The sequence below is a fragment of the Peromyscus eremicus genome, chromosome 3, assembly GCF_949786415.1.
Source record: "Peromyscus eremicus chromosome 3, PerEre_H2_v1, whole genome shotgun sequence".
Classification (NCBI taxonomy): domain Eukaryota; kingdom Metazoa; phylum Chordata; class Mammalia; order Rodentia; family Cricetidae; genus Peromyscus; species Peromyscus eremicus.
This window is the reverse complement of record NC_081418.1, coordinates 133913615-133930048: the sequence shown is the minus strand read 5'-3', so window position 1 is coordinate 133930048 and position 16434 is coordinate 133913615. Positions and strand designations below refer to the sequence as shown.

The 16434-nt window shown below is 45.5% G+C and overlaps 1 protein-coding gene and 1 non-coding gene across 5 annotated transcripts in view; one reads left to right on the top strand and one right to left on the bottom strand.

The window, feature by feature from the left end:
* Window positions 1-16434, top strand: part of LOC131907375 (solute carrier family 2, facilitated glucose transporter member 3) — a 64006-nt gene that overhangs the window by 1148 nt on the left and 46424 nt on the right. For 3 of the 4 annotated variants that reach the window (XM_059258540.1, XM_059258538.1, XM_059258541.1), the window contains exon 2: window positions 2469-2546. In XM_059258540.1, the coding sequence (XP_059114523.1) occupies window positions 2526-2546 (21 nt within the window). In that variant the 5' untranslated portion in view covers window positions 2469-2525. Of the gene's footprint in view, window positions 1-1155; window positions 1177-2468; window positions 2547-16434 lie in introns of those variants that run through there. The other variant, XM_059258542.1, reaches the window with a different exon arrangement.
* On the bottom strand, window positions 13628-13734 carry LOC131907608 (U6 spliceosomal RNA). The gene has a single exon (XR_009378497.1). It is a non-coding gene; the product is annotated as a U6 spliceosomal RNA (small nuclear RNA).

Here is a 16434-nt window from a genome sequence, read left to right as displayed (position 1 = left end):
TGGGAGAAATGGTGTTAACTTCTCCCAGTTGAATACATAGAGAGAAGAGTTATTCTGAGTTAATCACTTTAACATTCAGTACTGGGGATTGAACACATCCTAGGCCAGTGTTCCCCTGCTCAGCTCTACATACACCCCACCCCCACCCCCCACCCCCCACCCAGCTGTTCTGCATTTAGTTTTGAGACAGGATCTTACTTCATTGCTCAGGCTGGCCTTGACCACTATGATCCTGCTGCCTTACCTTTAAATGTTTATTTTTCACATTTCAGGGTTTATTTATTCAGTGTGTGTGTGTGTGTGTGTGTGTGTGTGTGTGTGTGTGTGTGTGTTTTCATGCATGTGCGCATCACCTCATGGATGTGTCAGTCAAAGGACAACTTGTTGGATTTGGTTCCTTCCTTCCACTATTGGGTTCCAGGGATCAAATTCAGGTTGTCTGGCTTGGCAGCAAGCACCTCCACCCACTGAAGTATCTTGCTGGTCCTGGCCCCTCACTTTTAAAGAAAAGTGTATTTATTTGAATTACAAGAGCAGTGTGAGGTTTTTTTGGTTTGCTTTTCCACATGAGAGTGACCCAGAAGGTAAGAGGTGAGAGTGTTGTGAGGCAGGCAGCAGAAGATAAAATGCAAGAAAGAGCCAGGTGGCGGTGGCGCACCCCTTTAATCCCAGCACTCTGGAGGCAGAGCCAGGCAGATCTCTGTGAGTTCGAGGCCAGCCTGCTCTACAGAACAAGTTCCAGGACAGGCTCCAAAAGCTACACAGAGAAACCCTGTCTCAAAAAACAAAACAAAACAAAACAAAACAAAACAAAAAAAAGATGCAAGAAAGCTAGAGTCACCCAGTGTGGTGACAGATGCCTTCAGCCCCAGCACTCTGAAAGCTAAAGCAGGAAGGTTGTAAGTTTGAAGCCAGACTGGCTGCATAACCAGCCACACACACCCCCTCCACAAAGGAAGGAAGAGGAGGAGGAACGGAGAGGGCGAGCCAGTCAGAGGGACAGCGTGTCCTAAGTCTCCAACCAAACTAGTATTTTTACTTACTGCGCCTCAGCTGACATTCAAAGCCAGCCAGCCAGGTCAGGGGAAGGAGGTGGAGGAAACGGACAGCTGGGTCAGCCACACCGCGATTCCCGACTGCTGCGACTCGCTGGGGTGGTCTTGAGCAAAAGTGAAGGTAAAAGGAAGCAGATGCTTTCAAATGGTTTGTTGTTGTTCCACAGACAGAGTCACACTATGTAGTCCTGGTCATCCTGAAACTCTGCCTTCTGAGTGGTGGGATTGAAGGAGTGTGACACTGGCCAGTTCAAATAGTTTACATCTGTCGTTCATAGTTTTATTTTGCAACAATGGAAAACAGAGTCAGGAGTTGGTGGTGCATGCCTCCCAGCACTTAGGAGGCAGAGGCAGGCAGATCTCTGTGAGTTCGAGGCCAGCCTGGTCTACAGAGCTGCGAGATAGCCAGGGCTACACAAAGAAACTCTGTCTGGGGGTGAGGGAGAGGAATTGAGAACTGGAAACAGTTCAAATGTTCAACAACCAAAAGTGGATGGGTAGATAACATATTACATCCATGTGATAGACTACTACAGAACTATTCTGTACTATAGAAGCATCTATACAAGAGAAGAGGCCATTGAAGCAGAATTGTGTTTGTTTTGAAGAGATTTCAAAATAGCTTTTAAGCAGCAGGGTTAAGAGCAAGAAGACAACCTGAAAGTGTGAGCGTGGGTTTCTCAAAGGAGAGTCGCCAGCCACAGGCTATTGATCGTACCACAGCATAGCCGAATCTCTAAGCATGCTGGGAACTGCAGGTGTAGGTCTCCAAATACTGTAACTCTTAAATGACTACATAAGCTGCATGAAATCACAGAATTTGTGAAGGTGGAGAGATGGCTCAGTAGTTAAGAGCACTTGCTGCTCTTGCAGAGGAACTGGGTTCAGTTCCCAGCACCCACACAGTGGCTCACACAACCATCCATAACTCCAGTTCCAGGAGATCTGACACCTCCTTGTGACCTCCTTGGACATCAAGCATGTATGCAGTAGAACATACCTACATGCAGGCAAAACACCCATATACGTATAAAATAACATAAATCTAGAAAATTAAGAAAAAAAATCCCACAGAATTTGTGTCCGCATTCTTCCTGCTCATTCTGCAGATGGGGAAACTGTTGGTTGGTGACTGAGTAATGGCTCAAACTAGAGGTTTTTACCATACTCAACTGTCTTTTTCTTTCCTCTACCCAGGAGCCTTCACTGTTAGCCCTACTCCCCCGCCCCCCACCCGCCGGCCATGGAACAAGAATTCCAGAATTGAGTTAATTTAGGATACCATTAGAATGTGTGGAAATTCGTATCCCACTATCATAGTGTTCGGTTGTCCGGGGACTAAGTCGCAGGCTATGCTCTCGGGGAACCTAATTAGACAGAGCAAATAACTAATGAACCAATTACAACTTACAGGAAGCTGTGCCTTGAAGAGGAATTTGAAGAAGGGTCAAGTCTTACTACGATAGAGAGATGGAGAGCAATAAACAAAATGTGAGTAATAGAGATTAATGTCCCATTGGCATCAGACTGTTGGTAATCTCGGTGCTTGCCATCTCTCTGAACTTTTCTTGTCTTGATAATAATGTGAGACATATAAGTGGTGACAGAGGAGCCCATTACCGCTTTAGCCTATAGGAGAGACCGTTACTACGACAGCCTCAGATTTTTTTTTCCTGAACATTTTAATGGTCATCCTTAGGAAAGTAGTTGTCTCCTTTAGCATGCTTTTCAAGCTAAGACAGTGATTTCCTTTGTATCATTAGCATATATTATTTGTAAAATTATGATTCATTATGTTTTCATATATAGATGTACTGTTCTTAGGTCCTTCCATGATATACACCGCCCCCCCCCTTTATCCTTTGCTCCCTCTCCCTCCAATAGGCTGGCTCCCTTTTATTTCCATACATTTTTTAATATGGGATACTTCACAGATTTATATGTTGTCCTTGCATAGGGGATAAGCTCAGTCAGATTAGTACATAAACTACAGAAGTGACCATAGTGGTCCTTTCTTTCTGCCATGTCTTTATTGAATATTGTAGTCGGATTTTTCTTTGGGGCACCAGCTCACAAATAGTGACATGGAAGACTCGTTAATTGTGAAACCTTGACATTAGCTTAGGCTTGTTTTTAACTAGCTCATAACTTAAATTAACCCATTTCTATTAATCTAAGTTCTGTCATGTACAGCCCATCCTGCTTCCTGTGTCTCCTCATGTGTTGTGTGTCTCTGTCTGTCTCTCTGTCTCTATCTCTCCCCCCCCCCCAGATTCCTCCTCCTCCTCCTCCTTCCTCTCTCTCCCTGGAAGTCCCGCCTATACCTCCTGCCTAGCTATTGGCTTTTTATTACACCAATCACAGCAATACACCTTCACACAGTGTACAACTATGCACAACAGAATATATTACTTTTCTCAGGAAGATGTGAACTCATATCTATTCATCCAGAAAAGTTACCGATGACAGACCAAAGAATTGACTCCACCTCAGATCTAGCTTAATGACCAGGGGGTTTATTGATGTAACTTAACAGGAGTATGGATAAGGAATGACTTAATCTGCCCACAGATGACTCAAAGGAGGCAGCTACATCATCCAAAGCACACTGGCATGGGTGAGGAGGATTCATGGAAGATGAGTCATTGGAGTTCCCTGTACAGCTTGCAGGCAGCTTACCACCCCCACTCCCCCACCCCATCCCCCACCACCCCTTACCCCACCCCCCAGCAAGTGCTTAAATCACCTCCGGGAGGCCCTCCTGACTTTTATGAGCTTTTAGGCTCCTATTGGCAAGCTTTCAACCCCCTCTCTCCTCCTGGAAGAAACAGCTGTAGGACACATACCCAAGGTGAATTTACCCTATAACCAGTGATCCTCGATGAGCAGGCAATGCCCGTTTACAGGATCTGAGAGGCGAAAACAGTCTACATCTATTCACAGAGACTGAGAAGCCAAGGGCTGGAGGAAGAATCAGTGCCCGGAATTTGTGGCACAAACAGTACATCAATTTCCCTGGCAAGAGAAACTGGCTTTGTTCGTGCCAGTGAGGTTCAGAAGAGCTGGCAGGACACACGGTGATGACTAAGTCAGGGCTCCACGGCAAGCTGGGGGTGGTGCCAGAGGGAGAGTGCTTTGTGAACTGGTCAGGCACTGGAGAGTGCTTTGTGAACTGGTCAGGCAGTGCCGTGCAGATGAGTGGGTGTCCTGTGACCACTAGTCTCTTCTACCAGGGCAGATGGGGGTGGGGGCGGGTGGGGGCATGAGGTGCCAGGATGTTGGCTTTCAGTATGAGATCCTCCTTTTTTTTGAGATCCCCTTTTTAATGTGTTTGTTTTCATTATTAACCAAAAGCATGGCTGCTCTGCACTCTGCCCACCCCAATTCCCCATCAAGCTCTCCCTATAGCAGACTGTAGCTGTGGCTCACCCTCGCTGTGTGCATTGGATAATTAAGCTTTCCTATTTAAGACAAGGGGTTACTCTGTTTTCCATTTCAAAAATTGTATGCTACAATGGGTACAAAGTAAGTCCAAGGCTAGCCTACGCTACCCAGTCTCAAAAAGAAAAAGAAACTACGTGAGCTACCCTATTTCTCCTATTCTTCCTGATTGTGCCAGTCTTATCATAAAGGTAACATACATCATTGGTATATTTGTTCGTTCGTTTCAATCAGGATCTTATTTTGTAACTCAGGATGACCTCAAACTCACTATCCTCTTGCCTCACTCCACAATACTGAGATTACTACTGTGCGCCACCATGCCCTCTTCTTCTTGTTCTATTTTCAAAGAAATATATATGGGTTAAACTTATAGTAATACAGAAGTTAAGGGAAAGTGTCCTCTGAAATTTGGTGGGAATAAAGGTTAAGTAAAGGTCAAAGTGTTTGTGGTGTTACTAGCAATTAGAAACAGTGATTTTGCTATATTTATTCACAACTGTTTGTGGACAGGGGTGCACGTGTGCCCCTGTGAACATATGGAGGTCAGAGGGTAATTTTTGGAGGTCATCAGGCTAGTAGCAGGCACTTTTACCAGAGGAGCCGTCCCACTTGCCCTGGTTTTACTTTTGACAAGGCCGTTTTGACCAAGCTGAAAGGGTGTCCGATATCATACTAGCATCAAGGGCAAAAACTCAGAGTTCAGGATGAACCAAGAGTAATGGGTTAAATACATAGTGAGGAAAAGAAGCTGTAATCCACCGCTGGATTTTCAGTCAGAAAGAAATACCAATTTAGAAAAATTAAAAATAAAAAAGTTTGGGTGCTGGAGATATGGCTCAGTGGTTAAGAGCACTGGCAGCTCTTCCAGAGGACCTGGGTTCAATTCCCAGCGCCCACATGGCAGCTCACAACTGTCTGTAGCTCTAGTTCCAGGGGATCTGGCATCCTCATACATGCAGGCAAAATACCAATGCACATATAATAAAAATAAATAAATTATTTAAAAAATAAACAAATAATTTTTTTAAAAAAGTTCGAACATCCTTGCTTCTCAGTCCTCTATAATTTCTTATACTGATGCGTTGGTGAATAACGTGGAAACAGTCATTCAGAAGCATCATTTACATAAATCATGATAGAAATCAGGCCTGCTGTTTGTCCCTTTTAAATTGTTTATTATATTTTGTTTATTCAAGGGTCTGTGGAGGAGCATGTCCATGGCACACTAGCGGAGGTCTGAGGACACCTTGTGGAAATCTGTCCTCTCCTCCCTCCACCGGGTCCCTCGGATGGAGCTTGGGTTGTCATACGCCCTGGCAAGCAAGTGCTTGAACCTCATGAGCCGCCTCGTGGGCCCTGCTCTTCCTCTGTTGATTTGTTTTGTTTTGAGATAGCTCTCATGCCTCTCCAGCTGGCCTCAAACTCTGTACGTAGCTGAGAATGACTTTGAACTTCTGGTATTTCTGCCTCTACGACTCTCCCCAGGGCTGGGACTCCAGGTGAGGACACCACGTCCCTTTCTGTGGTGATGGGATTGAACCCCAGGCAGCGTTCTCAGGGGCAAGCACTCTACATCTGAGCCACATCCCCAGCCCTGTTCTGTTCTTTTGTTCAGCCTGCTTTCCTCTATTAAAACCATGGAGGGTTTTGGTTTGTTTGGTTTTTTTTTTTCCTCCTTTCCTGGACTCATTTCTTTCAAGGACTCATTCATTCATTTATCTAGTTGTTTTCATACAGCTTTTTTGTTTTATGTTTTTGTTTTCGTTTTTTCTTTTTCTTCTTTCCTCTTCCTTTTTTTTCTTTTTTGTTTTTCTTTTCTTTCTTTTTTCTTTTTTTCTTTTCATTTGTTTATGTGACAGGTGCTACTGATGCCTGGATCTGTCTTCACAGAATTTAAATTCTAGTTCAGGAAATGAGAAAGTCTAAGATGGAAAATAAGTCAAGAGAACAATATAGGAAATGGAGAGAAGGAAGGAGGGAAGGGAATTTGCTCATTCTGGTTGGGGAAAGCCTTTTTAGGAAGAATTTGAGCCAAAACAATGTCCGGGAGTCAGCTATGAGGCAATCTGGAGGTATGCATACAAAAGGAACAGTATGTAAAGATCCTGGGGTATAAATGCTTCTCAGACTATAGCCCAAGTCAACATAGTCTAATTGTATAGATCCTGGGAGTCTATGTATTATGCTCTGTGGGCCATGTAGTCTTGGTTACCACTGTTCAGCAGCTCTGAATGCTAAGGCCTCAAAAGCAGTCACACTTATTGTGTAAGGAATGATCATGGCTACCATACACTGAAGCCTTATCTATCAGAACAGGTGAAACTGGACAGCAAACGCAGAAGTCAACCAGGCCAGCCAGGGCTATGTAGTGAGACTTTGTCTCAAAAAAAAGTAAAATACAGGTTGTGCCCCAAGATGGCTCAGTGGGTAAGGACACGTGCCACCGATGCTCAGAACCCACATGGTGGTAGGAGAGAACCAATTCCAGAAAGTTGTCCTCTGACCTCCACATGTGTGCTGAGGCTCTCGAGCACAGAACACACACACACACACACACAATGTTTAAAAAACAAAGGTTGTTGCACTACTCAAATATACTAAAAACCACTGCACTGTGCACTTTGTGTGATGTGTGAGCTGTATCTCAATGGAGCTGTGACGGTGTATGTGTACGTGTGTGTGTGTGTATATATATATATATATATATATATATATATATAAATATATATATATATATATATGTCATGTACATGCAAGTACCCTCAGAAAGGGTCATTGGATGCCCTGGAGCTGGAGTTACATTTGAGACCCTGTGTCACAACTAGAAGCATAAGGAGGGCTAGGGATGTGGCTTAGTGGCGGAATGCTTGCCTGGCACATGCAAGGCCCTAGAGCAGTGGTCCTCAACCTTCCTCATGCTGCAACCCTTTAATACAGTTCCTCGTGCTGTGGCGACCCCGTATATATAAAGTTGCTACATTATAACTGTAATTTTGCTAAGTGAAACGTTTTGTTTGTTATGAATTGTAAATATCTGATATGCGGGGTATCTGATATGCAACCCTCGGGGTCAAGCGACCCACACACAGGTTGAAAAGCACTGCCCTAGACTAAACAAACACCACGAAGAGGTGACTGTGATGCACCGAGAGGAGCCGTGGGAAATGGATCCCGTAGACCTGCAGCCCACCGAGATGTTATCTACGTTTCTGATCTAAATATGATAGACAGTCCATGGAGGAGTGTTGGTGAGGGGAGAATTGAGGTGGGATTTATGTCTCTAAGAGATCACTCTGGCTGTTGTTTGCAGAACAGACTATGTGAAAGCAAACAAGGAAAGAGATGAGTTACCCTAGGACCCACAGGGTAGAGAGAAGATGACTTGAGCCGGTGTGGCTGGACTAGGGGAAGTGAAGATTCCGTAGGAAGGATGTGCTCATGGACTGGACAAGGGGGCAGAGGTTATCCAGATGCTGGACTGACTCCTCTGTTGGGGTGGCCATTCCCAGTGGGGAACCTGGAGAAAGGACCAGAGAGAATAGAATAAGGCAAGATCCCAGGGCTCTCCGGTCTGACTCCTGATAGACTTCTAGGTGAAGAAATAGATCTGCAGCCCAGAGGTGAGGCCCAAATGAGAGATCCCTAGCACCACGTAACAGAGGGTGGTGCACACACCAGCTATCCAGCACTGGGAAGGTGGAAACAGAGAGATCAAGGTCATCCTCAGCTACATAGCAAGTTTGAGGCCAGCTTGGGCTACTTCAGACCCTATCTTAAAACCAAACAAAATACAACTAAGCAGCGAGGCTTGTGGGTGGCTGAGAAAGAAGAACAGAGAGGCGGCCGTTACTGGATTTGTTAAGGTGGAGCTTGTTGGTGATCTTGTCAGAGGTGTAACAACAGAGGATGACTGAAGGAATGGAGCCATTTTGCTTCAACGCCTCAATGGCGGAGCACTTGTCCAGTGTTTGTGGAGCTCAGGGTCCATCCTTGGCACTGCAAAATAATTAGACAAATAAAGAAGAACAGATACAGGGTCTGTCTAGAGGGACGGGAGCAAGAGAAGAATTCCTGCTTTGATCCTCGCGAAGGAACTGTGCACAGTAGAGATTCTTTAATGCATCTTAGGACTCAGCACCCCACTTCATCTTACAGGCTGTAAGGCCACCAGCTTTTCACAGCCACACAATATTTCTGAATTCTACGGCCCTCAGACAAGTCATTCTTAAAAGGTCTTAAAATATGGATTTATAAGCCCAATGATAGTGGTGCATGCCTTTAGCCCCAGCACTCGGGATGCAGAAGCAGGCGGATCTCTGAGGCCAGCCTGATCTACAAAGTGAGTTCCAGGACAGGCTCCAAAGCTACACAGAGAACCCCTGTCTCAAAAATCAAAATATATACATGGATTCATTAGAAAAAGAAGCTTTGATTCCAGAAAGGAGTTATTTTCCAGACAGAATTGTTGGGTAGATAAGATGATGAGGGGCCCAGCTATCTAGGGAAAGTGTGACTCAGTTGGAACAGGTGACAGTTTATCTGTTTGACAGGAAGCTGAGAGTGTGTGTCGAATTAGAACCAAAAGATGTTTTAGTGAAGATGGAGGGTTTCTCTTATTTTGCTTCTGTTTTCTCGGTGAACTAATAAGTTGGGTTATCAGCTGAGATCAAAAAGGAAGAAGAGATCTTGGAGATTTAGCAGAGAGAAAAAAGTGAAAGGGCTGGGCCTGCTCCAGGATGATGAGTGTGACCTTGCTTAGCGTGGATGAGGCTGTGGGTTCAGTCCCGGGGAAAGGAAAGAATTAAAGAATTCTGACGGGGAAAAAACCCTGTGGGCTCAGTCCCCGGGAAAGGAAAGAATTAAAGAATTCTGACGGGGAAAAAACCCGTGTAAGGATAAGATAATCCCAGGGGAAATGCTGTTTTTGAAGGAGCCGTCCTGGTCTGCCCACGACCATCCGCCTCCGGGGCCTGTTGCTAGGATACCAGCCAGCAGCATCCTGGGTATCACGAGACCTATTTAACAGCCGGCCACCAGGTGGCGGTGTAGATCTCTGCAGCTCCCAGTACTGACTGCTTTCATGACCCAGAATTCACCTAAGTGAGGGGAGACCAGAGCCTTGTGAACTGTTTTTAACTAGGCCTAGAGGACAAAGCCCTAGGGAGAAGAGAATCCACTTGAGAATGTTTAGGGAATGGCTGAGGGAGGGAGTGAAAGGAAAGGCGGATGCCTGGGGATGGAGGGGGATGGGCGGGGGAGGTGTGGGCTTTAGAATTAGAAAGGTCTATCAGGTTCTGACACTTGTGAGTCCGAGTTGGAGGTTTAAAGACAAGGACAAACTTTACCTGTGAAACCAGAGGTGGTGGGTCACTGAGAATTAGGGTTGGCCTAACTGATCAGCCCTGATCAGAGGCGTGAAGGAGAAGGCTCTCAGAGCACGCGCCCCTGAGTTCAGGTGCGGACCGCAGAACCACCAGGGAAACCATTGTAATGGTTCCTCAGTTTGGATGGCTCACAGATGCGGGCCCACAGATGACTCAATGGGCGGTTCAACCCTTCCGAGATGTTCAACAGATGATGTCCATCAGAGCTGAGCCAGGGCTTGAAGCTGAAATCACACCATACATGCTGGATTAGTCACCCTTTAGTCGTGACAAAATATCTAGAAAACAACTGAAGTGAGAAAGGATTTATTCTCTCACGGCTCCGGACTGCGGTCCATTGGATTGGTTCCATTGTTTTGGGGCCAAGCTGTGATGAGGCATGCTGTTATGCCGGAAGCATGGGATGGAGGACGGTGGCTGAGAGAAGACAGGCCCAGGGAATTATTTGTCCTTCAAAGGAATGCCTGCAACTAGGCCTTCCTCTGCTCTCCACCCTCCACGATCCATGTCACTACCAAACTGTGAATCCATCTGTCCACTGAGAAGGTCAGATCCCCCACGATTCTTCCCAAAGGCCTGTTAGCTCTCAACCAAACCTTCTAACACATGAGCCTTTAGGGTACACTTCCTACCCAAACCGCAACAGATACTAAGATAAACCGTTTTATTTCGTTGTCTGTGTTTAAAGGAAGGTAAAGTATCCTCGGTGCCTAAAGGGAAGACCCAAATGGAAAGCAGAGACTTGCAAGCTGCAGTATAGGATGGAGAACAGACAGAGCATCACTGAAAGAAAACGTAGGAACAGGGGATCTTTGAGACGGGGAAACTTCTGCCTGCCTTTTTCTTGGTTTTCTAGAACCCCCTCACGCATTTTTAATTTGGCATGTTTTCTTCTTATTCATTTTCTGTGTGGGGGTGTTTTGACCACATGCATGCTTGTGTGCCAAGTGCATGCTTGTTGCTCACAAGGCCAGAAGAGGGTGCAGTGCCTTCGTGCAAAGTAGGAAGAGGTGCTTTTCTGGGGAGCAGGATTTCTAGGGGGACCTGTGTGCAAAGAAGCTAAGACTCCAGCCTGCACTAACTCCCCAACTAAACTGTCATACACAAAGGCCATTGTAGGCTTTCACAATGATGGGGGGGGGGGGTAAAAACCTTGGGAGAAGAGATGGTACATTCCAGCTCACAGAGCTACGAACACAATGGTTCCTGGGCAAGCCCATGAGCTAAATAGACTTCTGTCTGGGAAAAGCCTGACTTCCTTTTTATTTCAAATATACTGTTAATAGATGTTTCTATGCTAACCATCTTACTTTCATGTGTTCATTTATTTGTTTGTTTATATTACATATATGGATGTATTTGTGTGTGCAGGCCCCGGGGCACATGTGGTGGTCAGACAACAACTTTATGAAGTCTGTTCTCTCTCTCCTCCTAACTTTATGTGGGTTCTGGGAATCTTTACCCGCTGGCCATCTCTCCAGTCCCCAGCCATCTTGTGTTTTTTGTTTTTTGGTTTTTTTTTTTTTGGTTTTTTTTTTTTTTTTTGGTTTTTCTGAGACAGGGTTTCTCTGTGTTGTTTTGGTGCCTGTCCTGGATCTCACTCTGTAGACCAGGCTGGTCTCAAACTTCTTGAGTCTGAAACAGACAGATATGCTGTGGAACATCCACTTGAAGCTTATTTACCAGGTGATGCTCCTAAAGCTTTCACACACCTGGGAGACACTTGGAAGGCATATGGCAGGGTTCTCGGGCCTCCCATGAGGAGAGTTGACTCACCACATCTGGGGTAAAAAGTGAGAATTTGCATGTCTCACAGGATCATTGGAGACAGTGGTGTTACAGGGACGTCGGTGAGTAGCAGAGAATAAAAACAAGGGGCCGCCACTTCGCTAATGTCCGTCAGTGCTGTGTTGACTGTCATAATGCCCTGCTACAGTGGATTAGAGACAAACCTGTTCTGTCCCAAAGTGACACAGAGTGGAAAGGAAACAGAGGAGATGGGAGCAAGCCAGGCACATTCTCAGGAAAACCAATTTTAAGAAAGAAAGTAATGGCTTGGCGGTGGTGACACACACCTTTGATCCCAGCACTCAGGATGCTGAAGCAGGCGGATCTCTATGAGTTCGAGGCCAGCCTGGTCTACAGAGTGAGTCCCAGGACAGCCAGGACTACACAGAGAGACCCTGTCTCAAAAAACAACAACAAAAAGTAGCATTTATGGGCTAGCAGGGCATTGATGACTGTTTAGGGGGTCACCACAGCCTGATCAAGGAGCTGCCGGGGTATTTCATGGCTGTTTTGAACTCATTTCTCTGCTTTGTACTGGGGATTAAACTTAGCTTTGTGCATGCCAGCCAAGCCTGCTACCACAGAAACTTAGGCTAGCTTCTCTTGCCTGTTTTGAGATAGGGGATTCCTAAGCTTCCCAGACTAACCTTGAACTCATGATGTAGCCTAGGTTAGCCTTAAACTTGAGATTCTCTAGCCCCAACCTTCCTGGAGACTAGGATTGATTCTTGGGCATGTATCACCACACCCAGCGTTGCTTTCTTGGTTTAGCTTTCTTTCTAAACTTCCAGTGTTGCTGAGCCAGCCATTGAGGGAGCAAAGGGAGCAGTCATCGAGAAAGCAGTAACTGAAGTTGACATAAACATCTGCAAAAGAATGTAGAGATGGATTGCCCAGCGTCTGGGCTGAGCGTCAAGAGGGTCCCCTTCCAAGAGAGGCTGTCATCTTCCTAGTCAAAAGGTGCTCCACGGATTGCCCGAGCTAGCTTTGAAGAGATATGTCGTGTGGGAAATCTGCCCATAGGATATGTTATTTCATGACTTCAGACTTCTGTACTTTGTGAGATTCAGAGCAATAACAACTTCATACTTTACACTCTGCAAAACACTTTAGCGTATAGTACTTAATTCCCCCATTAATGCGATGTCTTCCATCATTTTATAGACACAATCCTTAATGGCAACTTGGCCATCATCATGCAGTTTGGAATAGACCTTGCACTTTATACAGTGAACTCTTTCTGGCATTTGAAGCTGTTGCATGGGAAGCCAATTTCTGCAGTGTGCTAGAGGGAACTATTGTGTAGCTAAACCACAATGACTTATTACTCTTTGAATATTACTAGCACATTTCCTTTCCTGGTTATGTCTCATCTGGTCTTATTGCTCCCCCACTCTTCTTGTCTACGCCCTCTCCCGGACACCCTCCTTTGAGTACACAGACATTCCAAATCTCTTTTAAGGTGTTATCTGTGGCTCCAACCTGGCTGAGCTAAAGGTCAGCAAGAGTAGAAAAGTGATATGGAACAGTCCAGCAAGCAGATCTGCTGAGATGTTTTCCACAGGTTTGTCCCCACAGGAGGGCCAGCAGCCCCTCAGGCAGCTGTTGCCAGGAGCAGACAGCACATTTTAGAACCCTAGCAATCCCTCTAAGCCTTAAGAACGTGCTATCTCTGTCTCCTGCTGTCTCTCTGTATCTTGCTCTTTAATTCCACGGTGAATAGTTCCACGAGACTCTTGTAGATAGTGGTTGATGGATAACTGTCTAGTGAATAAACACCCCAATGGCAGGTTCTCTCTCTCTTCTCTGTCATGACTACTCCTGCATTTTTTGTTTTCCATCTATAATGAGGAAAGGGAATCATGTGATCTTCTCAAGAAAACTTACTTGAAAGCAGATTTGCAATTAAATGTATTTTTTGTTGTTGTTATTGTTTTGGTTTTTTGTTTTGAAAAAAAAAATATGGAACGCTTTACGAATTTGCCTGTCTTCCTTACGCAGGGGCCATGCTAATCTTCTGTGTATCGTTCCAATTTTAGTTTATGTGCTGCTAAAGCGAGCATGTTGTTTTGTTTTTTGAGACAGGGTTTCTCTGTGTAGCCCTGTCTGTCCTGGAACTCACTCTGTAGACCAGGTTGGCCTTGAACTCATAGAGATCAGCCTGCCTCTGCCTCCTGAGTGCTAGGATCAAAGGCGTGTGCTACCACCACCCAGCTGATGTATTTTTATTCTACATTTTATTTTATTTCTAGAGACTGAATCTCACTATGTAGTCCTAGCTGGCCTGGAAATCACTATGTAGACAAGGCTACCCTCCCAATTCCCAGAGATTCACCTGCCTCTGTGCTCAGGAGTGCTTAGGGCATGCACTGCCGTGGCTGTTACTAAGATAGACTTTTTAAGTACTTTTGAGAGCTGATATTCTGAATTTCCTGTCAAATATTTAAGTCGGTCATCATCGTCTTTTCATAAGCATCTCCTTGCTGGTTTCTCCCAAGCAGCCAGTGAGTTTCCTTCTCTTTTTATCATTTTGAGACAGGGTCTTGTACCCTCACTCTAGTCCCTGCTGGACACATCTGCTGCCTTAGCCTCCTGAGTACTTGGGTTAAAGGCCTGTGCCACCATGTCTTACTAGTGATCTTTCTAAAATTCAAATCTGGACACACTCTTGCCGGGTTAACCTGCTAGATATCTTAGTGATCAGACAAAGTCCAAATGCTCCTCCTGCCATACCTGCCTCGGCCGGCCATTTGTAATAAATCTCCCCTTCTTATCTCTCAGCCTTTTATAGTGGATCAAAAAGCACAGCGTCCTGTCAGTCCAGCAAGCTCCTGCCCTCGCCGCCCTGCAGTCCAGAAAGCTGTTTTCTCCCTCCCACCCTCCTCCGTCATCGTAGTCGGAGTAACTGCTACCCAGCCTGCAGGGCTTTGGATACATACCTACTTGGCAAACTGCTCTTGAAACACTACTGCTCATGGCCCTCCTGATTGACAATGCCTTTCCTGCACATCCGCCATGCTGAACTCCAAGGACTCAGTCCTGTTCAGCTCCAGGGGTATCATTCACGAGCTCTGTTGTGTTCATACTCAGACAGACTGCAGCCCTATTCAGTGTCTTCAAATTAGTTTATATGTCGTATAAATCTCCTGTGTAAACAACAAACACCAAGTAAAAATAATAGGGATCTGAGCCGGGCGGTGGTGGCGCACGCCTTTAATCCCAGCACTCGGGAGGCAGAGCCAGGCGGATCTCTGTGAGTTCGAGGCCAGCCTGGGCTACCAAGTGAGTTCCAGGAAAGGCGCAAAGCTACACAGAGAAACCCTGTCTCGAAAAACCAAAAATAATAATAATAATAATAATAATAATAGGGATCTGGCAAGATGGCTCCGCAGGTAAGGACACTTGCTGCTAAGTGGCACAACAACCTGAGTTGGAGCTCTAGGGCCCACATGGTAGAAGAAGAGAAGCAGCTCTCACACGCTGTCCTCTGACCTCTGCACGGAGGCTGTGGCAGGTACGCCCCCTCCAATAAGCCAGCAAAGGAAGGAAATGATATAGTTTGTCTTAATTTCCCTCCTTCCTCAAGTCTATCTAGTCTGGTAACCCAAACTATCCCTGCACTGTCTTGCTCGTGTGACTGGTTTCCCAGCTTGAAATGTGTTTTTTCCTGGTTCTCTCCTTCCACCATATGAGTCCAGGGATTGCGCTCAGGTTGTCAGGCTTGCTGGCAAGCACCTTCACTTGGGGCCCATCTCTTTTCCTTTTTGTTACAGGGTCTCCTGTAGCCCCAGCTAGTCTCAAACTTGTCCTGAACTCTTGATCCTCCTGCCTCTACCTCCCAAGTGCTGGGATTACAGGCCTGCACCACCACAGCTGACTGTTTTTATGGTTTTGCCTCATGGCACACCCCGTAAGGCATGACTCAAATGTTCCTGCCTTCTCTTCTTTTCAACTCTCAGGAACACTGACTCTGTGAGTGTGAGCCTTTTTTTTTTTTTTTCCTAACAGCTCTATTGTAGGACTAACCGTAATCCTCCTGTGGGGCGTGTGTTGATTCCTTTATTTCTCTTTGTTCTCCTCCAGTGTTCGGCAGGGCACCTAGAGTTAGAAAGAACAAATCACCTTTCTAACTGTGTGGATACAGGTACATGAGCACATGTGTGTGCATGTGTATAGAGGTCAGAGGTTGACAAATGAGGCATTTCTCAATTGTTCTTTACCTTCTATATTGAGGCAGGGACCCTGGATGAACCCAGAGCCCACTGGTTCACCATGGAGTATTAATCTGTTATACTACACATTCTACAATGCCCTTGTTACTCTAAAATGTACAGTGCATAGACTTTCGGCCTTTTGGTTGATATTTGTGTTGTGACTGTTCCTATCAGTTTAAGAAAATGCACAGTGAGAAGATATGAGCTAGATATACTTTTAAATCGATAATGTAGTTATATTCATTGTTTTAATGAGTCCATCGTGTTCTGTGCATGGCTGCCCCTCCTAAGGGGCTGCATTCTCTCAGGCACAATACTCGATATTGAAGAAGACAGTAATCACTTTACATCAAATTAACAGAGACCTCCGAACGAGTAGTTAGGAAGGCCTTTCTCCACACTGACATTGCAGCTGGCATCTAAAAAGAATATGCTAGCCATGGGAGAAGGGGGCTTTCTGGGCAGAGGAAACGTAAATGGAGCCCTGGTGCCCAAGAGTGTGATGAGCCCGAAGAGTTAAAAATACCACTGTGTAAATACAGGAAATAA